The 27,374-nt window shown below is 35.9% G+C and overlaps 2 protein-coding genes across 2 annotated transcripts; one reads left to right on the plus strand and one right to left on the minus strand.

Annotated features, from left to right (window-relative positions):
• Nucleotides 1-6,769: 6,769 nt before the first annotated feature.
• LOC131321674 (ribonucleoside-diphosphate reductase small chain A) lies at nucleotides 6,770-12,639 on the minus strand. Its single transcript, XM_058352559.1, has 9 exons — nucleotides 12,290-12,639; nucleotides 10,567-10,727; nucleotides 9,964-10,012; nucleotides 9,747-9,873; nucleotides 8,879-8,944; nucleotides 8,656-8,772; nucleotides 8,340-8,502; nucleotides 8,179-8,249; nucleotides 6,770-7,117 (listed from the first exon to the last, which is right to left on the minus strand). The coding sequence occupies exons 1-9, from the start codon at nucleotides 12,453-12,455 to the stop codon at nucleotides 7,003-7,005; spliced, it is 1,035 nt and encodes a 344-aa protein (XP_058208542.1). The 5' UTR covers nucleotides 12,456-12,639; the 3' UTR covers nucleotides 6,770-7,002.
• A 5,447-nt stretch (nucleotides 12,640-18,086) lies between these two features.
• Nucleotides 18,087-23,031, plus strand: LOC131324357 (endo-1,3;1,4-beta-D-glucanase-like). The gene is made up of 7 exons (XM_058356302.1): nucleotides 18,087-18,386; nucleotides 19,701-19,722; nucleotides 21,115-21,241; nucleotides 21,578-21,668; nucleotides 21,951-22,040; nucleotides 22,110-22,210; nucleotides 22,653-23,031. The coding sequence occupies exons 1-7, from the start codon at nucleotides 18,239-18,241 to the stop codon at nucleotides 22,812-22,814; spliced, it is 741 nt and encodes a 246-aa protein (XP_058212285.1). The 5' UTR covers nucleotides 18,087-18,238; the 3' UTR covers nucleotides 22,815-23,031.
• The last annotated feature ends 4,343 nt before the right edge of the window (nucleotides 23,032-27,374 follow it).

Genomic DNA, 27,374 nt, shown 5'->3' on the forward strand with positions numbered 1-27,374 from the left:
TTGGGAAGAGAGAACTTGGTACAGCTAGGAATGTGAGGGCAATATTACCATTTGACTGAATGGGAAGAAACCAAATAGAGCAATGATTTATTAATTCCTTCCTCTTCCCTCCAGGCTGCCCATGGGATGTCGTAACTATCCCATCGGATAAATGGATACAAATCGGTGGAATGACTACTTTTATGTACTCGAGGAGGTCCATTGCGCGTTTAGAAATCAATCGAATCACAACACATAAAATGCACAAAGAACAATAAAGCGAGAATTAAAGAACACAAGACAAAGATATGCCTCAACGTGCAATTAAGTGCATCAACGGTTCACTTTAATTTTCGCTATAGCATCGAATGGAGAGAGTACAAGAGTTACATTAGTGGCTGCGCATAGTAAATATTTAAATAAACATCGAATAATCAGCAAAGTGCAAACCAAGCCAAAATTCGCACGTCACAAATTCAACAAAGTTCTATAGATGAAAAAGTGTGCCAAATTGTGCAACCAAAAGCCATGTGCCCACAAACTATTTCCATGTGAAATAGCTAGGATCTACCGACTAACTTCTTGATTAAAGACTTGGGGGCATGATATGGATACACAAGTATAGATAAGTTTTAGATCAGCATGATTCCTATTAAATCATCAAAAGAATTAGATATTTTTTTGAAAGAAAATGGGGGAAAATGTACTTGGATCACAGGGCCTTTATGGGCATAGGACCACATGTCTTTCTACCAACTGAAATGTTTCTGGTCAACAACTAGTTAACATAATTTGAGAAAGTTTACAAACACCATAGTTACTTGTTCTATTCGTATCAAATACTGCAAGAACATGCTACACGTTAAGAAGATGATAACTGGGCTAAAGCTCATTGACACCCATGCTTTTTAGGAGGCAGTGCATTATTGGCAGTTAGATAAATTTTATTTTCCAATCTCCGACAGGTAATTTAACTTCAACATACATAAATATTATAAATTTTAATGTGTTTTTAGAATTGCTCTTTTGTTGAGGGATAGAAAAAGAGAGAAAAATGCATCCAAATTCACACCCAACTCATTTGGTTCCTTTTTTTCTGTCATGGATAAAGTAGTTAAGAAAACTTCTGGTGGTTAGGGGTAGGTAGAGATGATGACAGGGGACTATTTTGCCCCTATAAGAGTTGGTACTGGGACTGGTGATGCTGTTGCTTTAGGTATGGGAAAAAGGACAAAACTTCTTTTTATTATCTCCACTTATTTTAATGAGAGCAAGTATGGTCTTATTGGACCTTTATCCTTATATTCTTATACTACTTTTGAATTGTGCATTATGATAACTTGGTAGGTAAGCATCTGTGTGCTTTGCTCAGTGCTTTGGATCTAGTCACTAGTCTTTGTGACAAATGAAACAATGGGACCATCATCATCCATAACTCAAAACATGCTAGCTATGGTTTTCATCTCACATATTGTCTTGTGTGTGTTATGAACGTAGTGGATGACCACAAAATGAGACCGAGTGGGAAGACAAAGAAACAAGAACATTAAATTAGGCCAGGTTTTGGGTATTTCTGGGATGGGCCTAGCCCATTTTTGTGGGTTGAGTTTTCTATTTGTACTTAATTGTAAGATTTGAGTTTTTTTAGGCATCAGGTATTTTTGGTTTTTAATTATGATATCTGAGCTTATAGGCCAACAGGTGTAATAGGCTGTTTTCCATCCGAATGTACTTTCCAACCTTGGTTGGAATTCCTTTTCCCTTGATAAAATGTTACTTTTGCACGCCGATAAAAAAAAGGGCACTATTTGAATTGGTTAAAATAGTTAGTATATTGATTGCACTTCTTAGTTTTTCTGCCTGTAAATATTATGTACGTTGTGTAGAGATACACACTAAGAAAGAAAGGAATAAGAGAAAGGGAAGAAAAGAAACAGACATAAATGTAATAAGAATATGATCAATTCGAAAGATTGATCTCAATAGTTTTTCTAAAACTATTTTATATATGTTGTGTTCAATATTTGTTTTACTTTTATGTGAGTTTCTTTTATTATTGTCTTAATGTTATAACAGTGTGTTTCTTTTTTCTTTTCCCCCCAAAGAATCCAATTCCAAGTAAAATTATATGCTGGGCCCAAAACATCTTACGAATTTGGTTACACAATGTTACGATCCTTTACAATTACTCTAAAAACAGACTTGTGAGTGCGATACCGAATGCTATAAAGACTTAGTTGAAACCCTCTTTAATAAATACTAGTAAAAAAGCGGTCCGATAATAAATTTTTTAAAAAGATACAAAATGACAGAAGCATTTTTAGAAGTACTGACCATAGGACTAATAAGTTCTTGATTACTGATGCATCAATAAATTCTCCGAAGCATACATAACTGAACTAGATCGTGGTGTTCGCGATTGTCTAGTCCATAAAATGAGGACTTCAAAAATTATATTTTTGTAAAAAAAAATTAAAAGAACTTATCGATATCTACTCATTGATTAGCGGCAAGTGTAAAGCTTTTCATGATGTACAACAACATATCCATATATGGCAAGAGAGAGAGAGAGAGAGACACGGCATGTTGATTCTTTGAAAACCTTTACCTGTCCACTTATTTGTTTGGTACTAGTAATAATCATTGTAAAAGGGTGGTGCAAAGAAAGATTAATGTCCGCTCCATAGCGTGACATTATGGATTGAAAACTTTCGGTTCAATTCTTTGGCTCATTCTGCCTGTCGTGCCACATCACCTGTTAGGGAAAATGATGGTCAAAGACGTGTTTTTAATAATTAATATCCGTCAAGGACATTTTCAGCATTAACAAATGTTCTTAGCATATCATTAGCAGATATATATTAATTCTTGGACCGTCATTTTCCCCTGTTATTTTTTAATTCATTACTTAAACATTAGTGAATAATAATGATGTGCATGTAGAGTCTGTTAAATAACTTTAAGCTAGCACTTACAACATAATAATGAGTCCGACTATGATGTCCCAGTTCGGTTTGGAGGCATCCATGCCCCAGTTTTTCCTTGACAGGTGGATCTTTCTTTTTCAATCTTAACCATTGGTTCAACACTCACAGTAAGTGTGGTAAGTGTGGCCGGCCATACATTATGGTAAGTGTGATCATGGTAAACGGTATGATAAGCCAGTTTGTGTGGTAAGTAAAATTTAAAAAAAATATTGGGTAAATAAAAATTAAAAATTTTGTTTTGGAAAAATCATAAAACCATCTTGTTTTTTTGAGTGATTTTGATCTAATAACTGAAATTTATCTATTGTTTAATCTAAAGGTTCATAAATAGAATCCATGTCCCAATGCCACTACTGTGGGGCATGGAACGAAAATTTCATAATAACCATAGAAAGTGAGACATAAACCTCTTGAAAGGTGCAAAATACAAAGCAACGAAACAGAAAAGTACTAACCCTAAAGAAGCAATTAGGGAGCCTTGTCTTTCAGAAGAACAGCTTCTAAATCCACATGGGACGGCCTCGTTTGATTCCCAGCTTAAAATAAAATTGACGAGTTAACTAACGGTCATGGTATCGGTAGTCTTTGGGGTATTAAATCTTTCCAATCCCATATTTGGCTGACGCGGGATTACCTCTAAATGAGCGTTTTTTATATATCTGATGTTTGGTTAATGGGACTTGAGATCCGTGGGACCATTGTCCCACAAAAGTGGGGATATTATGTATTACCACCCCATAAGATTACAAATCCTCCCTTTAGGATATAAAAACATCATCTTTGATCAAATCGTCCAAATTTATTATACTTCATCTTTTATACTACCCTGAACAAACACGAAATATGTGAGTTCATCTTTATACCTTGGTCGTATTACATGATGTGTCGTCCTATATCCATGGTAATACATATCCCCTCCAACCACCGTAGGTGAAACAAACAAGCCCTACGAAGCTAACCAGTGAGTAGCCGAGTACCCTTAGTGTCTCTCTTCCAATACCACATGAAAAACCATAGGTGAGATGATGTCTATTGCCGAAATATCTCCCACCAAAAATATAATTTCCCAATGGCAAAAACTATAAGAATCGCGAAAAGAATGAAACAGAGAGCCAAAACAGAGAATTAACAAGCTGGCCCGGACATCCGATTAATTCATCCGATTAACTACCAAGAAAAAACGGAGAATTAACGAACCAGAAATTACCCTGTGGTACTTTAGTCAGATGATAGTAGCTGTAAAAAGTGAATTAGGTGAAGTGGTTTGGCCAGCTATTTCGTATGATTTGAGGGATGAATAGGAAAATTTCGAGATATATTTAATTAATTAATATGTAAAGTTGTTAGGAGTTCAATCCCAATGTTAATTATTATGATATGTGTCATTATGACAAGACAGTACTAATGGAGGATTAATATAAAAAATGTTAAAAGTTTTATGCACCAAACGGCACCCAAAATTTTTGCCTTTGAAAGATAATGTTATACCAACTTTAATGAAAGACGGCAAAGCCAAGCAAACATAATTGTCATGCAGGCAGACAAACGAACCATATATCAATTTCTACTCATGGTTAGTTTGTTTGACTGGACTAATAGTGAAGGAATATATTATTTTATCATATTAATAGGAATCGGTTAATGTTATTACACCCTCCGACCGTCGTGATATCGTGTATCTTTTTTCTTGAACAACCATGATATCGTATATCACACTTTACGGGGCCATGATATTGTATATCACACTTTACGGGATTGTATATCCGACCGATATTTTAATATGTGTCATAAATATTTCAACGAAACATCAGATGTTTTCGTCATATTGGATATACAATTCAACGAACGCAGAAACTCAGTCGAGAAAACTGGTCCTAGGTTTTTATGCAAATATGAACCATGCATATAATTATGTGGAAGCTAAAAACTTGATTAGTTCTGCGTCGGATGTAGATTGAATTTTCACTGACTTTTTGCCTTTACTTTGTAGCTTATTGATGCCCTTTGGATCGACTACTCTAGTAGGTTTTTGTTTGGCCTTTGGCTATCTTCTAGTTTCTCATTTAGCATTTTGCTTATCTACCCTCTAAGTTCTATTTTCAACAAAAGGACTAAGAAATACCTCACTAAAAGCCACGAAAAAAAGAAAAGAAAAGAAATTAATGTTGATTGCAAAATTCACTATTCCTTTTGCCCTTTTTCCTCATAACCAAAAATGGAGTCAGAAGACATGGAATCAGAAGACAAGTTCCACTGCCTCACCAAAAAGGCAACAAAAAACAAAGTTGTTAGTGGGTGAAATCAAATGTGTTGAAGCCTTTTTTGTTGAAACATTCAACCAAGCCAAACCTTTTCTTTTTTCTTTTTTCCTTCATCATTTTCGGGTAAGTTAATTCATGGGCAAGAACGCAGGGGGGGGGGGGGGGGGGGGGGGGGGGGAAAAAGGGGGCCGCTATTCGCAGCCCTTTATTTTCTCCCGTAACCCACTACATTTCGGTAAATGGTTGTTGAAAATCATAAATAACATTTCAGTAAATTGCTGTTGAAAACAAAATTATATTTCGGTAACTACATGTCAAAAATATGTTCAATTTTCGGTAAACAACGGCCGAACATGTATTTTCGGTAAACATCTGTTGAAAAAACTATTATATTTCAGTAATTGGATGCTGAAAATATATCTCAATTTCGATAACTAACTGTCGAGTATAATTGAAAATTTTTAACGGGCTATGGGAGTAAATAGAGGGCTGCGAATAGCAGCGCCCAAAAACTAACGTGCTAATAAAGGACATACCAAAGCCAGGACAAAAGTACCAAGTCAGCTAAACATTTTTTTAAGGGAAATTTATAGAAATGGTCCTCCTAGTTTCACCGGAGTCTCATTTTCGTCCTCCAAGTATCAATTGCAACTCTTTTGACCTTCAAGTTTGGTTTTCCGTACCAAGTTGGTCTAATTGATAACATCTATTAGCCAAACTGAACGGAAAATATCAGATTGAGGGCAGACGTTATCAATTGGACCAACTTTGTACGAACTGCAACATCCAAATTGCCATCAATCTGATTTTTTCTGTCCAGTTTGGCTGACAGAAGCTATCAATTGGACCAATTTGGTAAAAAACCAAACTTGAAGGTCAAAAGAGTTGTAATTGATACTTGGAGGATGAAAATGAGACTCGGATGAAACTAGGAAGACCATTTATATAAATTTTCCTTGTTTTTAAACATAAGGCAAAACCGTGGAACCCATAGAAAAATCACATCTAGGCACGACTAGAGAGGTTTTAGAGATGAATCTAGCTTGTTTGTCGTCTACTTTTAAATTGCAGAGGACAATTCGTGTAATTCTAACTGTCCAAAAATATTTTTCATGGTCCGCATTTGCTGAAAGTATTATACTTATCTCACATGTAGGATACTTTCTACAATCTGGACCAACTGTCGAAATGAAGGCGAGATTGAACTGCACCGAATTCTCTACAGCTGTGCTGAGAAGCCGGATCCTTACGAGAAATAAAATCTGCATTTACCCATTAACTTATCCAACATCACTCATTCATATATGCAACATAAGTTATGCAATAAAACACCCCCAAAAAAAAAAAAAAGTCTACGTCAATCCTAATATTTTACGGTTGTTGTCTCTATAAAAGCCTAAAAGGCAACATAAGGGGATCGTGGAGCAAATAAAATCATAATTAAAACAAGTCCACCTCAACATAATCAACAAAAAAAAAACCTATAATACCTTTCAAATTACTTGACAAATACTAAAAAGCCACACGAAAGGAACAATCGTATGCACAAAAACGTTGTACATTAAACGACAACGCGACTTGATAAAATAAAACTTCCGTACTACGCAATTAAGCAAACTTTAAACAACAACAAAACCCTGCCTTTGCATCGGAGTTTAGATTGCGTTTACGATAAAACATGTCACGATTGAGTAAAAGTTTCAAAAAATATAAATGCCCCGTTCCAGCATCATCTACAAGATAGTTGTAAGAAGCCGAAAATGAAATTTTTATGACTAGAAGTCTTCGTCGAGTTTGAATGTGAAATTTTTCCCACCATCTTGTAGGCTTGACATGACAGAAGCCTTCTGATAGTCACCCACCCTTCTCTCAAAGAAGTTGGCTTTCCCTCTGCTCATCAGGTAAACAAATGAGGTTGAGAACATCATTTTTTTGGGTAAATTGAGAACATCAGGTTAACAAGCAGGTAACAAAATATCACCAATGTTTCAGATATAACTCACTCATTTTTGGGGTCCAGAGAGTTCAAGAACACGCCTGACTACGTAAGGTCGCAAAAACAAGAATAGGCAGATGACATTGCAATAGACAAAGAAAACAAATTCATTTCTTCAGGCTTAAAAAGGAGAAGCTACTGGCATGCCCTCAACCTCAAATCTACTGATTTCTGTTTACAGGAATAGATTGAAAAAGGGCTACTCAGTGCACGAGGCTTGTCTGGGGAAGAGTTGGATGTACACCATGACCATCAAGTCACATTAGGACATCTGTAACCTTGTGCCTGGGCCACCCTTCAATAGTGGGACTGTGGGAGTAGCATAATTCATGAAAACGCTTGAATCCAAGTCCAGCATTTCATGAATTAATATATAAATAAAAAGAAGGGTTGGGACCAAATAATTCACATGTGCCAGTGACTATTGCCATGGTGTAGTGCAAGGGTGACCGCCCAACAAGGTCAAGAATGTGATTTCACTCCACTGAATTGGGCAGTGGAAAGCCAGCAATAAAAAGACCATAATTATCTAGCAGAAAAGACTCTCAAGAGGAAAATACCAAGTGGTGCCCAATGATTAATTGGACCAGACTCTTGTGTCCTATGGGTAATGCTAAGAAAGTGTTGGATTTGCTGGATTGACCAGGGAAAGAATAGAATGGTCATTCCTTCGTCTCTCAATGTAAAGGCAATTCACCTAAATTGACTAATGATGATGATACTATTTGTCAGTGAACCAATCGGTGGAATGAAGATTCCGAGAAAATGAACATCCCATCCGGCTTCATTCCAGTGAACAGAACACTGCCCAAGGAGGCTATGCTTTGGATTTGTGACTCTTGTAGGATGCTAAAGAACTAAAGACCAACGCTTAGGTTCCAATACTAGAGCATCATTTTTCACCACACATAAAGAAAGTCTGTATTTGAGGCCTCTGTTTGCATAGTATACTCACTGCAAGGAAATGAACTCCATCCAATCAAAGGGATTTTCCACAATGTACTTCTTCTCGCACCGTAAAGCTACCTGAAAAGGCAAAAATATAGACAACCGTTAATTTTCGAACGCAGAATTGTTTAACTACTTGGTTACTGAAAGAACATAGGATGAAAGTACCAAAAGCCTGTCCGCGCAAAACTTTATGTATTGACTCATAAGTGTTGAGTTCATGCCAATTAATGCACATGGGAGAGCTTCACAGACAAACTTGATCTCAATTTCAACAGCTTCGTTCACAATGTGATGGACCTTTTGCCATGGTAACTGCTTCCTTAACGAGCTGCAGAAAACAAAAACTTAGTCCTTTCCAGTCCTACATTTTTCTCTCTTTTCAAACAAGAGAAAACAAAACATAAGTTTAGCCCACATAGATTATACATTGGGACCTGGGGATCAAATATGGAAGTCAAAGTAAAAACAGAAGCAAAACCACCTGTACAGTAGGCAAGCAAAGTCACAGTGGAGACCCTCGTCTCTAGAAATAAGTTCGTTTGAGAATGTCAAGCCCGGCATGAGTCCCCTCTTTTTAAGCCAAAATATGGCACAGAAGCTATGAAGAAATCAGATTACTAATATGAGTGGAACCTCTTCACAAACATGTGCGAACCATCCATGCTGAAAAATATGAAAGAGGTGATGGATTAAAAGAAGTATACCTTCCTGAGAAAAATATTCCTTCAACACATGCAAAAGCAACAAGTCTTTCTGCAAATGAAGTGGCGCTGCATATGAAGAATTAGCACAATGAGGATTTGCTGAAACACAGTATCACATAGCTCTACTATTTTGAAAACTAATAACAATAGGTAATCAACAAATTACAAAAGCCAACAAAGTTTTGATACGAGTGCATATAGTTGTTTATCCTAGATAAAGACATGAACTTTAAGCTTAGCCTAGTATGTTCAGCCAATGCAATGAGAAGTGTCATCTCATATATTGAAAGGAAGCCACTAAAAATATTAAAGCAAAAGTTTTGATTTGGAAAGTGGCAAAACATAGTAAGACATCAGTATTTGCTAGATATACTCTCCATACATGCCAAAATTGGACAAAAAGCAGAAGCAAAAGATTACTGTATAAAGTCAAAGTTCTAGAAAATACAAATAAAGCAACCAAACAGTTAAAAACAACAAAAAAGTTTAACTTACCTTCGTCCCTCGTTCACACATGCTTCACATACAAGGGAGCAGTAAAATGTGTGAAGTATGTACCTTCCAACATGGGAAAAGCTCAGATTATGGCTTTTTTTTTCTATTTCACAGATTAGTGCAAACTTCCAGCCCATCTACGACGGGCATTTGCGCACACAAGCTAAACATCTTCATTAAAGATTTTTTGGTAGATTATATTCGTTAAAGCTTATGTTATGACCCAGAAAAGGCAACTTTTTTTTCCTGCACGATTCTAGGAACCGTGGTCAACCATTGCTTCTAAATGAATGTCTAATACAGCCTCTATGAGGCTGTTCTTTAACAAATAGGTTGAAGGAATAAAACACAGGAAATAAGGACATCAGAATACCTTTGAATCCATTCCAAAGCCCATTTGGCTTTTTCAGCAACACAAGGAATATTCTCTATAGCATTGAACAATCTATGCTTCTCCCGTGTGTCCTTGATGTACGTCTCCAAAAGCAAGCTGTACATCTCTGGAGCAGAAAACAGTCATATCAGATCAAAAGCTAATTCAAACAATCATGAGATAGTAAATCACCCCAATGTTAATCACCAAGCCCTACCAGAATGTATATTTTCCATTGCAAGTTGGAATCCATAGAATGCCCGAGCCTAGAAAATATGGGACGGCTTGGGTTAGCTTCGTGGAAATAAAGTAAGTTCCATCATTTTCCAATCAGTACACCACAAAAAAAAAGGAATCAAGGAGGTAGTAAATTTTGTTGCATTTCACGTAAAAAAAAATTAAGCATTCTAGAATGAATATAATCAACTCATCCACACAATTTAAATATCACCGGCAAAGGCCAAAGAGTATTCATCTATATATAACCATGCAAGATTTAAATCAATCAATTTTTTTATAGCCAAGTAATAGCTGATCAAGCTTTATGTTCGGGCCCCTCCTCGATGACATGAAGTATTTCCTTCTATCTCAAAAATCTTCTTCCACATGAAGTCGTGTTGTATTAATGAAAACTTCAAGAGAAGGGGAAGCAACAGCGATATGTTCTTTTTCTTTTCTGGTTCTGGATTAGTCAGACCCAAGGGGCATTCAGTTTACAAAGGCATCAAGAACCCCACTTATTACCTATAAAACTAGACATCATCTGAAGCCCATTTAGGTTTGGGCCTTTCCAATGAATTCAGTGGTGTTGAAAATTTACCTCTGGAATTTGAACATCATTTAAGAATCTTGCAGCCAAGTTCTCCAAAACAATCCCATCAGATGTGGCAAAAAAGGCCAATATGTGACTTATAAAGTGTTTCTCAGAATCAGTTAAAGAGTCCCACTGCTGCACATCCTGGGACAGATCCACCTCCTCAGCTGAGAGCAAAATACCAAATTATTTCCATGACAAGTGCCTAAAGGCACTTTTTGAAAAATACCAAAGATGAAAAATCATGCAAAGATTGAAAAGTACAATTGAACGCAGTGAATTCAACTTAACCAATGAAAGATACAAAAGAAGTCCAAAAGCAAGTCACATCAGATTTACTAATTCCCTTGTGTTTCATCATTAATAACCAAACCTGAAAACTGAGAAAAATTATTTTTATGTATACGATTATCATCATCATTGGAATCTTATTGAAATGTAAACGAGTACATGACTATCAATTTTGTAAGCTAACATTGAAAAATCAGTGACAATGGGGATTCAATTCACACTCCCGCTGCACTCCACCTGAAGTTTCTACTCAAAACCGTTAGTCAAGGCAACTTTACTACTATACTTGTTTACCCCATCTATCAATGGTTTAAAGTGCTAATCAGTGTCAAAATAATGGTAGGGATTATTGAGGAAAGCAATAGATGAAGGAAAATATAAGTGAAGTGCGAACTAAGGTAAATATATTAACTTGTATCCCCTTGTTTTCCATCTCCTCAACAAAAACCTCGACAAATCTATGATCCCAAAAAAGATTGAAGTGTGAGCTCCATGAAATTCCCCACCCAAAAGTGACCAAGAAAGAAGCAGTTCGATAAACAAATACAGTACACAACTTCAATCCTTTCTTTCTAGTGCCATCGAAATTCCGGCGACATAGACGAATCGGAGGATGGGGAAGTCCTTTGAGGGGAAAGGGGAGTTAATTACATTTATCCGCTGGATTAATTTGTAAAAGGAGTCGGGCCATGCAAGAACAAACAATATTTGTTGGAAACAATCCTTAAAAACTATTCCACTAAAACAGAAAGGAGGTGCAAAAAGACTACAACTTGAGACACTCTTAGCAACTTGAAAACTAACAATTCTAACCAAAAGTGGACAAGAATATCAGGAAACAAGGCCTTCACAAGCTTATTCATTCCAACATGAAGTCAACATATCAATCATGTGAAGAAGCAACAATCTACCAAACAACAACAAATAGATCCTGTTCCACATAAAAGGATAGCAGATACATACCCAATTTCGAGTAACCACAGTTATAGACAAAAACTCCAACTTGCCGCACAAAAGTGATAAATTTTTGTGAAAAAATAGTACTCACACTTCAACGCTTCCGGCAACATCGAAAGACGAGAACTTGAGACACACTCTCACATAACTTCACAAGCAGGCAAAGAAGCAACTCGAGGACTAACAATTCTAACCACAAGAATATGAGCCTCTTATGAGGAAACAAGGCCTTCACAAGCATATTGTCATTCCACCATGAAGTGAACATAGCAGTCATAAAAAGCAACAATCTTCCAAAGAACAACAAATTGGTCCATATTCCATATAGAATTGGAATAGACACATACCCAATTTCCAGTAAGCAAGGTTATGAACAAAAACTCCAATTTTGGACACAAAATCGATGAAATTTTGCGAAATTGTCAGGCATTTTAAACCAGAAAAGCTAATTACAAGAATAAGTTTATTGTTTGTGTGTAACCTGTCCAAAAACTGGCTTCGGCTTTCTTATACATCTCCCAAAGTAGTGGGTATCGAATTGGGAACATACTAAACCTCTGCGACTGTTCCATTAATATGGGTTCTTCTTCTTTTTCTTCTCTCTCTTCGTTTAGAACACTGCCGACTCCATTTGTGAGAGAACCCATTTGTTGTCTTATCTCTATACACACACACACACACTCTCTATCTGTATCTATGTAGGTTAGAGAAACCCTACAAAAACCCTCTGAAGGAAGAGAACAGACGGGTTTGGTGGTTGATAATAACAGTGAATCACATAACCGTAAAATATTGTTTTATTTCTTTTTCATTCCCCGGGAAGGATATGGGTCACTATAGATTACTTTCTTCTTCTTTTTTCACTCACTATAGATTAGTGGGGCACTAATTTTCTTTAAAATATTGTATAACGATTAGGGCCGGTCTTATAAAAAATTAGCTTAATCGGATGTTTATAAAGTTCTTTTACAATACATCCAATCAGTGACGACTTCAAATTTATATAGCAGGGTGTTAAAAAAAATCTTAATCTCTGCGAGCCTTGTTTAACAATACTAACATATAAACAAAATTTACTAGATATATCCATTGCTAGACAAGCGACATAAAATTATATGATGTCATAGCGTTATTGATGAGTTCATATTTAAAACCGTTACATAACAGTCTCACAATCAACAATATTTGATACATCATTTCAAATCTATCTCTCCTTCGCTTCAACGTATATCTAAATACACATATACGTACGGAACATACAAAATAGTAGATATGTATTCATCGAACGATCAAAATATTTACAACTTGAAAAGAATCAATATTATACTTGGTGAACAATTAGAAATCAGTAGCAAATAAATTCTGCACTGCCCTTCTTTTCTTTTCTTTTTTATCATTCTCTTCTTCTGTCATGATTTTTTAATTTCAGCATTTATGGTTGTGGGGTACTTGCTAGATGTACAAATGTGAGTTGATTAGGATGGTGAGTGTTCAAACTTTGTTGAGTTGGGTGTTCAAAATGCAGAAAGTCTAAGGATTCCGACCGTGGGATCCCGACCGAATTCCCGACACCATGTTGGGCCCACTCCGGCCACTGGACGGTTGATCGGAGCCGACCAAAAATTCTATTAAAAAAACCGAGTGGATCTACGCGGGAATCAACGGCATCCGATGTGTGTAGATGGCAGATCCAAACACTCCATTTTTTTGCGGACCCACTCGATTTTTTTTTTTTAAATTTTTGGTCGGCTCCGATCAGCCATCCGGTGGCCGGAGTGGGCCCGGCGAGGCATCGGGAATTCGGTCGGATCCCCCGTCAGGACTGTAGCACCATCGTTCAAAATGTGAGATAGAATGGAAATAACATACTACTCCTATGCACCTTAGAAAATATATGGGGTGTTAAACCGACTACCCACTACGTCCGAATTCGGGAACAGAATTTGATGTTTTTTAAGTGCCCTTAATGATATTTAATTAAATTAATTTTTTAAATAAAATGAGCGATTCTGAACATTTTTATGAAATCTGCGACAGAAAAGCTACGTGCACAGAGCAGTTATGCATAGAGCCTTTTTTCTCCCGCCTCGGGTCGCACGATTGGAGACGCTCATTTTGTCCTAAATTCTGAAGTGATTTTGGATGTTTTGTTAACGCCTCTAACGATATTGAACGAAGCTCATTTTTTACGAAGACCTTAAACGACATATTTTGAATAAAATGAGCGTCTCCGATCATCTTTGTGCGACCCGAGACGGGAGAAAAAAGGCTCTGTGCACAGCAGTATGCTATGCACGTAGCACAACTCAATCTGCGACCAGAAAGTCTACACACACATACAATCTGTGCACAGATTGTGCACAGATTTTGTTGTGGGGCCCGCCACGGGTCCCACACAAATCATCCGAACCGTTCATTAAATGTAAAATATTTTTTCAAGGTTCCCGTAAAAAATAATCTCAATCCGATACCTATAGATACTCGATCCAATCGTATAACTTTTCATTATCCGAAAATCTGAATGAAAAGTTAGATGGTTGGATGAAGCACATATAGGTATTGGATTGAGCTTATTTTTTTCGGAGACCCTTGAAAAAATGTTTTACATTTAATGAACGGCTTGGATGATTTGTGTGGGACCTGTGGTGGGCCCCACAATAAAATCCGTGCACAATTTGTGCACAAAAATCTGTGTAGATAACACAGCTCATCTGCGACAGACCCCAAAGTGATCTGTATGGCAGTTATACAAGATCCCAAATCTGTACCATAGCTCGCCGCGTTGTTCTTTGTGGATTCGACGTATGAGTTGTGTGTTTTCCCGATGGACTTTGAGTTGATTATGATTGCAGGAGGCTTCTCGGCAGTCCTTTTCTAGGAACTGCACCATATAGTTCCGCTAGTGCTTGTGCCCGTTTGATGTATGAGATATTGGTGTAAATTTTTGCTCTGTGTATCAAACAAGCACAACGTTAGTTGATAAAAAAGATACTAGAGTTTAATTTTTTCGGTCTCATATTTGATGCATGTGCATTGTTTCCATTCTATGCATTGAAAGACATGTTTGGTGGATAATAAATTTGGAAACCACGATCAATAGCATAGAATATTTTTTCCTACATATTCACACCCCTTTCCCACCTCTCTCTCTCTCTACTCCACTCCACGTTTCTCTCTCTCCCCCTCCCTCGCGCGTCCCCTTTCTTTCTCTCAAATGAATTTTATAAAAAAGAAAGAAAGAAAAAGGAATGGGTGTTTGAAGGTTTTAGAGCGCACAACACTTTTGCTTAATATATTAACCAAAAAACATTGTGCCATTTGATGCAAGGGTTTAAGAGAAATTCACATTGGTGTTTTTTCTATTTCTGTATATCGATCAGGCAATAACGTCAAAGAAAAATGAAAAACCACATTGATATAGGTATTAGAGAACTAAAAGTAGGTAAAGTTGACAAAAAAAAGAAGAAGATATTTCACAAATAAAAACGTTAAAGGAAAATAAAGAAAATGATTTTTGAGTGACTTCCACAAATCACATGCATCACTCCCACTTAATTGCATAGCTGTAAAATATTTTCGTTTGACCAAAAAAAAAAAATGGAGAGTGATTTTGCTACTCCATTTTTTGTTAATACCACTCTCTTTTGTGTTCTTATTAGATGATTTGTTTTGTGAGAGAAGCGGAGTGACGTTAACAAAAAAGAAAGTGGCAAAATCAATTCCAAAAAATGCATAGCTGTACCAAAATAGAGTAGGAAGCAGTGATATTGTAATCATCAATCGCTACGATTGTGAAGTTAAGGCTCCGTTCCGCTTTTTCCGAAGAAGGTAATTTCAAATATAATAAAAATGAAAAATAAAATTTTGACTTTTTTTTGCCGCGTTTAAAAGATCTCAATGAGATTTATCAAACAAGATCCATATTTATAAGAAAATTATTTGCGTAAACACATAATTTTTGAGTTTGAAATTACCTTATTTTTAAAAAAAAAGGTTAAGTAAGAAAGTGGAACGGCCCTAAGCCGAAACAGAAAGCATGGAATTTTTAGAAAAAAAAAAAAAAAGATTACCGGGAAGTGGAGAGTCAAAATCGATTCACGGATGATTTGAGCCGATTCAATTATTTTTTTTAAAAATCGAATGGGATCCTAAAATCTGAATAAAAAAATGAAAGATTGGAATGAATACCTACACATATTGAATTGAGCTACTAGATTATGTTTTTAAAAATTATTGAATGACTCGAATCATCTGTGCGGAATCCGAAATGAGCCCGCATGTTCGTCGATACCTCATCGGTAGGAATCTGGTCGGTATGTATAGCATATATCAGGGGGAAAATTGGGAAAGTTAAAAATTGGGGTGGGACATGTGTGAGAGTGAGAGGAAAAGGAGGTTTTTTTTTTTCAATGAGGAATCTTTTGATAAGAATAACAGAAAGTCTAAAGGTACTGATATAATATAATATTTGTACAAGTGTGTACAAATTTCTTTTGGGGTTAAAAAAAATAATTAGAACCGTTCATTTTATTTAAATACTTTGCTTATGATACTTGCAAGAAATAAGCTCAATTCGATATCGGTTAGGGCATTCACAAAATGTCCAATTTTGTCCCAGAATTCAAGCCTGAATTCTAAAACAAAGTTAGTTGTTTTGTAAATACTCTTCTAATTTTGCTTTAGAATTCAGGCTTCAATTTTGGGACACAATTGGACATTTTATAAATGCCCTAACCGATATCGGATTAAACTTATTTCTTGCAAGAACCATAAGCAAAATATTTTAAATAACATTTTTTTAGACTCAAAAAGGGACAAAAAGGGGGTTTGTATATATCTATACCAGTGGCACCTCCGTAAGAATAAATACTTGTTAACCTAATCATTATTAATGAAAAATGATATTGGCACTCTAAAAATTGATGCAGACACTCCAAAAATAAAAAGAAAATGACTTTGAAATTACACTGATTTTGGAGTGCCTGCATCAATTTTTGGAGTGCCAATATCATTTCCATTATTAATTACTTCATTCATTCCAAATTGATGGTTGAGTTCGGTCTCCAATGTAATTTTTAAATTGTTAATATCTTTCAATCTACAATAAATTTAAAGATTTTAAAATTTTTGTATAATAGAATTAATTGAGATCTATCGTATAAGATCTACATTGCACATAAAATTCATTATAAATTGAAAGATATTAACAATTAAAAAATTGCATTGGTGATCGAACCGGATCACCAATTTGGAATGGAGGAGCAACGTATTTCTAGATCCAATGGGCCCTTGGAAGTTGAAAGTTGAAACCATCGACGTGAAGCCGCAAAAAATCTTTGGCCCCTTCTTAACATTCCGCAGCCTTTTCTTTCCTCCTTTCGTGTTGATATTGCTTCTTGGATTAACACAAACTCTCTCGCGCGCTACACTCATCAGTCTGGCATACATTGGAATGTAATATTCCTTTTATCCATTTGGCACATTTGGTTACGTCGGAATGCAACTATCCACCGTGACACTCAGCTACCCTCTCTAAATCTAACCATTTCCTCCATTTTTTTAAAAGCCACTTAATGGGTCTTTATTGTCCAACCAACACTCCCCTTAGCCAGAACCCAACCTAGAACTTCCAAGGTAGGGTGGTCGCCTCCTCCTCGCAACACTTTAAAACTCAATGTTGACGGAGGTGGATCTTCTACCCTTTCAGAGACTTGTGCATGTGGTCTGATTAGGGATGCAAATGGGAAATGGATTACGGGTTTTTCATGTAAATTGGGTTTCATATATGCTCTTGAGGCCGAAATTTGGGCAATTATACATGGTCTCAAGATTCTCTTACAACGTAACATTACATTGGTGGAGATTGAAACGGATGCCTCTAATGCCATCCACCTTATCGACAATGTTACAAGCACTCATCATCTCTACAATTTGATTGTGGATTGCAGGTTCTTTTTGCACCAGCAAGGTGATTCACCGTTGAGGCATGTCATAAAGGAAGGAAACAAGTGTGCGGACCTCCTAGCGCAAGATGCAAGATCACATCTTTTTCCTTGTTTATCGTATCTTTCAATTTCATTTTGTATTAAGTATCAATTCTATGAGGACATGAGAGATGTTACTTATCCCCGGACCTTGTATCCGTGTTTGTAGTTTCCTAATTCTATGTTTTAACCAAAAAAAAAAAAGAAACTGTCGACGTAAGTAGTGACGTTAGTAAACTGAACTTTCTCCTTCAAAGAAAAACAATAGTAGAAAAGCTACGGGTACAAAGGAAAAAAATGACTGAGAGCTTTCTCTCTCCTCTATAAAGAAGCTCTCTCTTCCCCCCACTCATCCCCCATGAAAACCCTCGGCCCTTCTCCAACCCTTCTGGAAATATAGTATATTGCACTTTTTTTGGGGGGTAAGTTCAGTTTATTATCTGTAAATGGCGAGCTCTCAGTGTTTGGAGAATCCACCGAGCTTGGACTCAACAAGTGGGATAGGAAGTGTCCAAGAGATTGGTGGCCTAAAGGCTTATGTGACTGGACTCCAAGATTCCAAGCTTGCAATCCTTCTCATTCATGATGCTTTTGGTAACTTACCCATCTCTGTTTCCTTCATCAATCTTTGTTACTTGGTCTGTTCAATTTAGTAAATCTGTGGTAGTTGTCAAGGAATTTAAACAGTTTCGCGTTGGTTGGGTATAAAAATAGGTGATCCCTTAATCATACGTTGTTCGGATCTGCCCCTAATAGCTTAAGCTAGTGGATTGGATGTAAATTTATGGATAGTATCGTGCAGGCCTATTCAATCTCGCATTTAAGAAAATTAACAACCATGCCCCAAGATGGCATACTCAAACGCCCATGATGATAGAAAAAGAAAGAGACTACACGTCACCTAAGAGGATGTTAAGGAATGCAATCCGACATTAGTTGGGAATGAACTATTGATTACTAGATAAATGTTGGGACCTTTCTACATGATCGCTTGAGCTTTTGGCTGGGTGCCACCGTGGAGAGTTCTTGGAGTGGTTTTTCATATTTTTAGGATCCATTTGGATAGATAGATGTGTATCTAAAAGTTGAAGGAACTTGCTATAACAAACTTGTTGAGAATAGCTCCATTTCAAATATGATGGTTTACATATGCGTTTGAGTGTTGAGTTTCCGAGCATTATCATGATTGATTTGGTTTGACCCTTCAATATGAGTGCTTCGAAATGTTTGATTTTTCTGCTACTGTAATCCATCTTCCACTCTAGTTTCACAAGCCACCTATGGCTAAGTCTCTCTATGCTGTTGAAACTGAAAATAACTCACTTCATCTGATCGCGTTCTTGAAATGGGTATTTGACTGTGCTTTTGATGATAAACAATATGTTGCGTATAATACCGTGGAAGAAAGAGTCAAGCATGGGAGGCTTAAAATCTTTTTTGGACTTGGAATAATCGTTCTTTTAAAACTTGAATCTATTAGCCTTAGGGCAAAATAAAAATGGGACGAGAAGGAAAATCACATATTCTAACTTTTCAAAAAAATCGTTGGTTTTTAAACCTTTCCAAATGATCATGAAAAAGACTGAAGAGAAGTAAGAATTGATGTTTAGAACTGGAAATTCACTCATTACTGTCAATATACCACTTTTCTTCACTATTTTTCAAAGCTAACTGACCAAGGAAGTATGATTCCCGTTGCATTTTCCTTTCTCCGCGTTTCTTGTCCATTCTATTTTCTTTCCTAGCCTTCAATGGTTGAGATAATGGGATGTGGGCACAAGGAAAGACCGCGTTGTTAGTTTTATTTTTTGCAGAAAGATTTATGGGTTTGAATTATGATGTATGTTATGAGTTGTCAATACTAGTCATGAACTGAAATTTAATTATTTCGTTTAAAATGTTTTGCAGGATATGAAGCTCCAAAGTTGAGGTTTGCTAAATTGTTCCTATCACATTGGCTTAAGTGAATGTCGTTCTGTCATCTAATTGAACAACAAATTGGATATTAGCAACAAGAGATCACAACCAATCAGCCTTCTCCCACATCGATAGTTTCCAGTTATTGGACCTTTTATACAGTTGTTAATGTTTTAACGGTAGTAACGACATATTTTGACCTTACTTTTGATTGGTAGAAATTCGATCGATAAAAAAACAAGGAAAATCCTACTCTAGGTAGCTGATATGTTACCTGTAGTAAGTATTACTAACAATTCTGATATGCTGGACATCACGGTCTTTTTATTAATTTGTGAACTTCAAAGTGTTGATGACTTCTGGCCTTCAATATTTGACAGATAAAGCACTTTTAGGACAAGAAGTTTCCTTGGTATACTCTTTAGTTTTTAACATTTTGTGCCTGGGAGTTCCTTATGCCCCACTATAAATTTACTTAGTCCAGATTTCTGTTGTAGAACACATTTGCAATCCAGAATAAAACATGTTGTTTCGATACCTAGTGAGCACTACAGCCTTAGGTTCTTCTTGTAGTATCCATGAGTCCACAAGAGTTGGTACAACAGTAGATGTATCATGTATGGGCAAGTCCATATGGGGTTTTGTGTCAGCTTTAATTGGGGCCCCAGCTCATGGACTGTGGGCTTGGCCCCCGTGGTTAGTCAGTCCATTGGGTTGGATATCAAGTCATCAGAAAAAGGCAGATGTATCATGTAACCTTGTAGTCTGACACTGTGCAGTATGCTCCTAACGAGTTGATTAGGTGCGGTCTAACTGGTTCAAAAGTCCAACGCAGCCTTGTAGTACTGCAACTCCAAAAGTACATAATCACTCACATGCAGGTTATTATCCATATAGATTCTATGTCAAGTTTTGGAGTGTTTATGGATACACTACCTATAAATTCCATTTACTGTACTTATTGGAGTTTTGGAAAGTTTGACCTTGTTAGTCTAGTAGTCACCTTGAAAGGTGGACAACGAAAACTAAACATTGAGGCTTTCCATGAACAATTATCACTTATCCCATAGTGCATGGGAGCTTTATCTTGGCGTTTGGAATTCTCTATCAACACGGTATACATTACCGCTTGAAAATTTAGGATAATTATAATTGTATTCATGTCTGTGTGTGTGTGTTGTGTATATACACATGTATGTGTATATGCCCTTGAAAAGTTCTGATATTAACTTTAGAACCTCAGATGCTGCAATTGTACACGGATGGGCTTGCTTTATTTTTTACTATCTGCCCTCTGTACCTTCTCTAGGATCTAGCACCTCAAATAAATGTAGTTCAGTCAGCATTATGCTTTGTAATTTGGTCGATCCCTGTTCTTATTCCTTTGTATTTTGTCCACATAAAGGAAACTCGCAGACAAAGTGGCAGCTAATGGATTTCTAGTTGTGGTTCCTGATTTCTTCTATGGCGATCCTATTGATCCGGATAACCCTAAGGTTGACAGGCAAGCATGGCTGAAGGCCCATAGCATGGTTAGTGTCTGGTTTCTAAATTTATCTAAAAGTCAATAATCATCAGAATTGAAGTGTTATTTTTAAACCATTAAAGGAGTAACAGCACATATAGAGTTCACAATTTCAAAATCAAAATGTTCCAATTTTTCACCATGCATAACTGCCACATTGTTTAAGATCTGAGTTCTTAGAGTTGCAGTTTACTTTCATCTATACAATAGATTTTATTCATACATTTAAAAAAGGCGTCATGAGAAGCATACGTACAAAACGCTAGGAATGAGTGGATTTTGCAACTTGAATAGATAGTAGTGGACTTCTTCAAAATTGATTTGAAACTCTTTCGTCTTTCAGGACAAAGGGTGTGAAGATGCCAAGCCAGTAATAGCTGCTTTAAGAAGCAAAGGAGTAACTTCCATAGGGGCTGCTGGTTTTTGCTGGGGTGGTAAGATATTTCTTTTGCGTTTTACATGTAAAAGGGGTCACAAAAGTCTACATATGCGAATAAGCTGTTTTTCACTTGACTTGTGTTTGGAACTTTGTATCTTTGGAGTGGTGAAAGGAAAAGAAAAGCAGAGGGAAAAGAGAGGAAAAACCAGCTTAAAAAATCCAGTTCTTTTTTGTTTTCCCCCTCCACAACTCAGTCTATAAAACTAAGATCCATACACAGACTTGGGAGTGATGGACTGCTCATTATAGCCTTAAAGGTTTATCGCATTTGGCTCAGGGGTGGTAGTCGTAAAACTAGCAAGGTCCAACGACATTCAGGCTGGAGTGGTATTACATCCGGGACCCATCACAGAAGATGATATCAATGGTAAGTTTCTCATTTCTCAAGCTCACAACTTACATGTGAGTATGGGACTGACATAGCTTGTTCTTACAGAGGTTATATGTCCGATTGCTATATTGGGAGCTGAGATTGACCATTTTTCCCCGCCTGAACAATTGAAACATCTCGGGGAGATACTATCCACAAAATCTGGGGTAAGAGATTCTCAAAATGTTGTATAGATGCTTTGAGATTCTAGCTGTCTTCTAAAGCAGTTTTAAGTTCAGCTAGAAATATATTTTGTCTTATCTTCAAGTCCTTTCATCACATGATTAGGCTAATGTATTGTTCTCCAAACGTATTTTAGGTGTTCATCACCTTTAAAGGATTTCATCACCTGAAATCCTTAAATCATTTCTAGATTTGCTTTGTTGATGCCATTAAATTGACTTGAATTTTGTGCATCATTTGGTTATTAGTTATTTCTGAACCATAACACATTGCAACTGTATCGGGTGTGCAGTGGGCACTAGTCTTCACATAAACTTGGACTAAAACTGAGAGCCAAAGGAATGAATAGGACCTTTTGTTAGCTCTGTGGAAATAATTGATTCATGTGATTGTCTGTTTGACTATTTTTTATTTTTATTTTTGCAGGTTGATAGCTTCGTGAAAATATTCCCTGGTGTAAATCACGGATGGGCAGTAAGATACAGTGATGATGATGAATCAGCTGTCAAGAGTGCTGAAGAATCCCATGAGGACATGTTAAACTGGTTTACCAAGTATGTCAAGCCCAAGTTTCGGTCTCTGGTATGAGTAGTCGAGCACCAATGGCATCAATGAAGTGATATGTTCTTTCTGAGTTACTGTTTCGTCTGTCATAAAGAAGTAACGAAAGGTTTCTTATACTACTACTTATCTTTAGATATATGAATAACTTGATGATAGCTGCAGTTTCTTGAAAATTGGAATGGAGGATTATAAGACACTGATTTTGGTACCGAATAAGATTATACTATTATCAAAAGCTTTTGTGTCATTTACAAAGCTTTATAGATACCCGGTTTCGACTAAGCATAGTTCTGGATGAAAGTTCCAATTTCGGTTTCCCGGCAGACATACCTGAGGTTTCTGAAATGACCTAAAAAAAGTCTTCTTGGTTTGCTATCTAGAACATTGGTTTGGCTGCTGTGGTGTATGTATCCCTTGTGACTTGAAAGAAATGCAAGGATTTTCTCTAGCAAAGCAAAAGGTCAGTTGTCCTTGCTCAAGTGTTATCAGAATGCCATGAGGGAAAGAATCAGTACCTGGCAGAATGTGGAAAACAACCAGTTCAACCTTGTGCCAAAATTGCATATTTTCTTTAGGGAAATATAACCATCTTTTGTTAATTTTTTGGGTTGATTGTTATCAATAAAATCACCCGACCGTTTAAAAAAAATAAGTAAATCTTCTGCCAAAATTGGAACTTCCCTAGCCGGATCCTGAATCTTGTTAGGCATAGTCTAGAATGGGAATGGATCGTCTGCGGTAACTGCTCAGGACAGTTGCTGAAGGTGTCTCACAAGTGTGGATCCCACAAGAATTATCTATCCACCTGTAATTTGGTCCTCGTTTCTCTTTTGCAAGACAAAAAAAATAATCTTGAATTAAGTTACTTTGAATATCTCATTAAACTATTTTTTCATTGTCGAAGTATGCTCATGAGCGACCCATCTTAGTATTCATGGAACTTTGAAACCAATTGTTAATTGCTCGAGCAGTGGCGTAGTAAAAAATTTAGTTCGATGAGAGCATTATTAAACATGTTTTTAGAATTTTTTATTTTTTACTTATAGTAAACAACCATAATATAAAAAATGAACTTAAAATGTAAATTTTGCTATATATATAACGAGTCCTATGGAAAATCAATACGTAAAAGGCAACTTTTTTTGAAACTTTGCAAAGATACTTGGGTTTTTTCCAATTCATTCTTCCATGAATCACTGAAAGAAATTTTTGATTTGCCTCTTCCTAGTCGTCGTGGAAAAGAAAGGGAGAAATAAGGAGATTATTCCATGAGAGCTTGTAGGTTTTGTAAGAGGAAATATGCATAGAATTTTTTGATATAAATTATCATGGCCTTTGTAATTTGGGAGTTAAATTGAAATTATTGAAAATTGCAGTGGGGCTCGTGCCCTCACTGGTCACAAATTGTCTCCGCCACTGAGTTGGAGTAACATAACGTCTACAGTGGAATAAACAAAAGTGAATAATCAAAACATGCCACGTTAGATTTTGAATATCTATTTAGAAGTTGCTAAAGTTAACAATGTCAAGTCTCATATTGGTTATTTTTTTGCTCATAATCAAAACCACTGGGCCCATTGCTTCCTTCCTTGAGTTTCCTCCAAACTTTTCCCCTTCATTTCACATATATTTTTTGAAAAACTAGTTTACGTAAAAAAAGGTTTTTTATATAAAAAAAATCTGTTTTTGAATTTTTTTTATTACAGTTTTGGAAGGAAAAATATAGTTTAAGTTAAAAACAATTGTATAAAAAAAATTATGAAAAAAAAATTGGGTAAAAAAATAGTTTTGTGTAAATACAATTTTTTTTAAAAATAGTTTTTTAAAAAATTGAAAAAACAATTTTTTAAAAAAATAGTTCATAAAAAATAGTTTTTTAAAATTATTTTTTGAAAACATTGTTGAGAGAGAGAGAGAGAGAGAGGGGGGGTTTTTGTATAATGATATTGATGGATGTATTTGATTGAGAAAATGTGGAGATCACTAAATTTGGTTATTGGCAAAATGTTGCTAGTTTTAGTTATTCAAATACCAAAATTTGCTAAGAGGTTGTTAAATTTGGTTATTCTAATGTGAGCACTTTTTTGGACAAATATTGATAACTTTAGCAACCTTTTGGTTTTGCTTATTCTACTGTAAATGCTCTAAGGCTTAGTTTCAGAATACATTCTTAAAAAATAAGTACTTATTTCACATTTTCAAACTCAAAAATAATGTCACTAAAAATTAATTTTTCGATTTTTTTGAACCGTTCAAAGGATATCAATGAGATCTATTAAATAAGATCCATATTACTAGAAAATTATTTGCGTAAACACATTATTTTTGAACGTAAAATTGCCTTTTTAAAAATTAAATATTTATTTTCAGTTCCGAAACGGGGTCTAACACTTCCCGTCGAGTGTGGCTTGGATGCATGTAGAGGTAACAAAATTTACTTGGGCAGAGACTCGACCATGTGAGGTGATGATACCTAAGGCCTAACTCTGATGCCATGTTAGTTTTTTTAAAAGAACAATAAATTGAATAACTTGTAACAAAAAGTCTAAAACCACACTCAAATCATATACCCAAATGCACAAAATACTCACAAATACGTGGGGCTCACATACACACTAAACTACCGATGTTTGTGGGCCTACACAGTGTTCACGTGTTTAGGTGTGTGTTTTAGGTGTATGAATAATTTTAATCAAGGTTGAATGATTTCAGTGAGCAATGGAAATAAATTCTAACAAATCAAACTGTTGCTCCTGTGGAGGTGTTAGGGTGGGTTCCAGAATTCAAAAAAAGTCTTTATTTTTTAAGAAGGCAATTTCAAGCTAAAAAATGAGAAGCTTATTAATATCTAAAAATATGCACTATGGATCTTGTTTGAAAGATCTCATTGAGATCTTTTATACGATGCAAAAAAAATTGAAAAATTATTTTTCATTTACATTATTTTTAAGTTTAAAAATATAAAATAAACTGCTTATTTTTTAAGAGGATTTTTGAAACGGGGTCAGTGGAGCAGGGGTATTTTGTCTTTTCCCAATGGGGCCATCCACGATTTTCTATTCTCAAAACTGGAAACCATCGATAGACGTAAGCAGTGACGTAATTAATAGGCTGATCCTTTAAATAAAGAAAAAGTACCAGGACGTAAGCAGTGACGTAATTAGTAGGCTGATTTTTTCTACTGATATGCCTCTGGCATTTTTGTTTCTTAATCCTCCCTAGTCCCTACTGGGAGGTTAGGGTTGGATTTATGTCATGGGTGTTTAGGATTCATGGCTATGTATAATCTTTGAAATTTTTTGTGAATTAATTAATTAAATTTTTATTATGCTAAGATTCTTATGTTTTAACTATTTATTTTTTATTTTAACGAGATAGATGATTCTCTTTCACAATACATTATTTTTAATTTAAAAAGTAATTATTTATTTTCCTTATTGAAATGAAACTTAGGTCCCGTTTGGCTAAATAAGTCAATTGACTTATTTTTTTGTCTTTATTCAAATTTTTTCGTATTTGTTAGTTTTTCGTTAATTTTTTGGGGATTTTTGCATCGTCATGACGAAAAGGAATCTAAAAAGTAAAAAATTATGATCAAAATCTAATTTGATTTAATAAATACGAAAAAATTGGCTTATTGACTTATTTTTGTCTTTATTCAAAAAAAATTAGGTTTCAATCGTAATTTTTTACTTTTTAAATTTCTCTCATTACGACGAAGTAATAATTCCCAAAAAAATTGAAAAAAAACTAATAAATACAAAAAAAAATTGAATAAAAACAAAAAAATAAATCATTTAGCTTATTTAACCGAACAACTCCTTACCCTCAATGTATATACAATATTGGCAAAAATTTTAAAAAATAAAGAAAAAAGACAGAACTTTCTCCTCTATAAAGCTCTGTCTTCCCTCCACTCATTCACATGAAAACCCTCCCCCTTGTCCAACCCTTCCGGAAAGAGAGTTTATTGGCATATACTGCTTAATAAGCATAATAGTATCTGTAAATGGCGAGCTCTCACTCTCAGTGCTTGGAGAATCCGCCGAACCTGAGCTCGACAAGTGGGATAGGAAGTGTCCAAGAGCTTGGAGGCCTAAAGGCCTATGTCACTGGACCCCAAAATTCCAAGCTTGCAATCCTTCTCATTTCTGATGGTTTTGGTAACAAACCATCTCCGTTTCCTTCATCAATTCTTGTTCTTGGTGTTTTTTTTGTGTGTGCTAACTCATGTTCTTGGCATTTAAGTTTTCATTAAATTGTGTTAGAGAGTCTGATGCAGTAGACATTTTAAAAATGAGTAGTTAAAGTAATAAAATGACTTTTTAATATGTAAATTTGTCTAAAATGTAGAGAAGCTGGTGCAGATGCTCTTAGTGGAGTAGGAGTATTTTGTCTTTTCCCAATGGGGCCATCCGCGATTTTCTTTTCTCAAAAGTTGAAACCATCGACGTAAGTAACGACTAGTGCCGGTCCCGACGTTTGGGTTGTTCAAGCCCGACCTCAAGCTTGGTTGCCCGCTGTTTCCCACTTTTCCGCAGGGTAGGCGTGAGCGGAAAATCCAATGGCACGTGTGCGGTGTGA

The sequence above is a fragment of the Rhododendron vialii genome, chromosome 4a, assembly GCF_030253575.1.
Source record: "Rhododendron vialii isolate Sample 1 chromosome 4a, ASM3025357v1".
Taxonomy (NCBI): domain Eukaryota; kingdom Viridiplantae; phylum Streptophyta; class Magnoliopsida; order Ericales; family Ericaceae; genus Rhododendron; species Rhododendron vialii.

Coding starts and splice junctions, on each gene's coding strand:
- LOC131321674 (XM_058352559.1), bottom strand. CDS start 12,455: ATGGGTTCTCTCACAAATGGAGTCGGCAGTGTTCTAAACGAAGAGAGA. Junction 10,013..10,566: donor ATGATGTTCAAATTCCAGAG/GTAAATTTTCAA, acceptor CATATTTTCTAG/GCTCGGGCATTCTATGGATT. Junction 8,945..9,746: donor GCTTTGGAATGGATTCAAAG/GTATTCTGATGT, acceptor CTTCATATGCAG/CGCCACTTCATTTGCAGAAA.
- LOC131324357 (XM_058356302.1), top strand. CDS start 18,239: ATGGCGAGCTCTCAGTGTTTGGAGAATCCACCGAGCTTGGACTCAACA. Junction 18,387..19,700: donor TCTCATTCATGATGCTTTTG/GTAACTTACCCA, acceptor AATGTTTTGCAG/GATATGAAGCTCCAAAGTTG. Junction 21,669..21,950: donor TGCTGGTTTTTGCTGGGGTG/GTAAGATATTTC, acceptor CATTTGGCTCAG/GGGTGGTAGTCGTAAAACTA.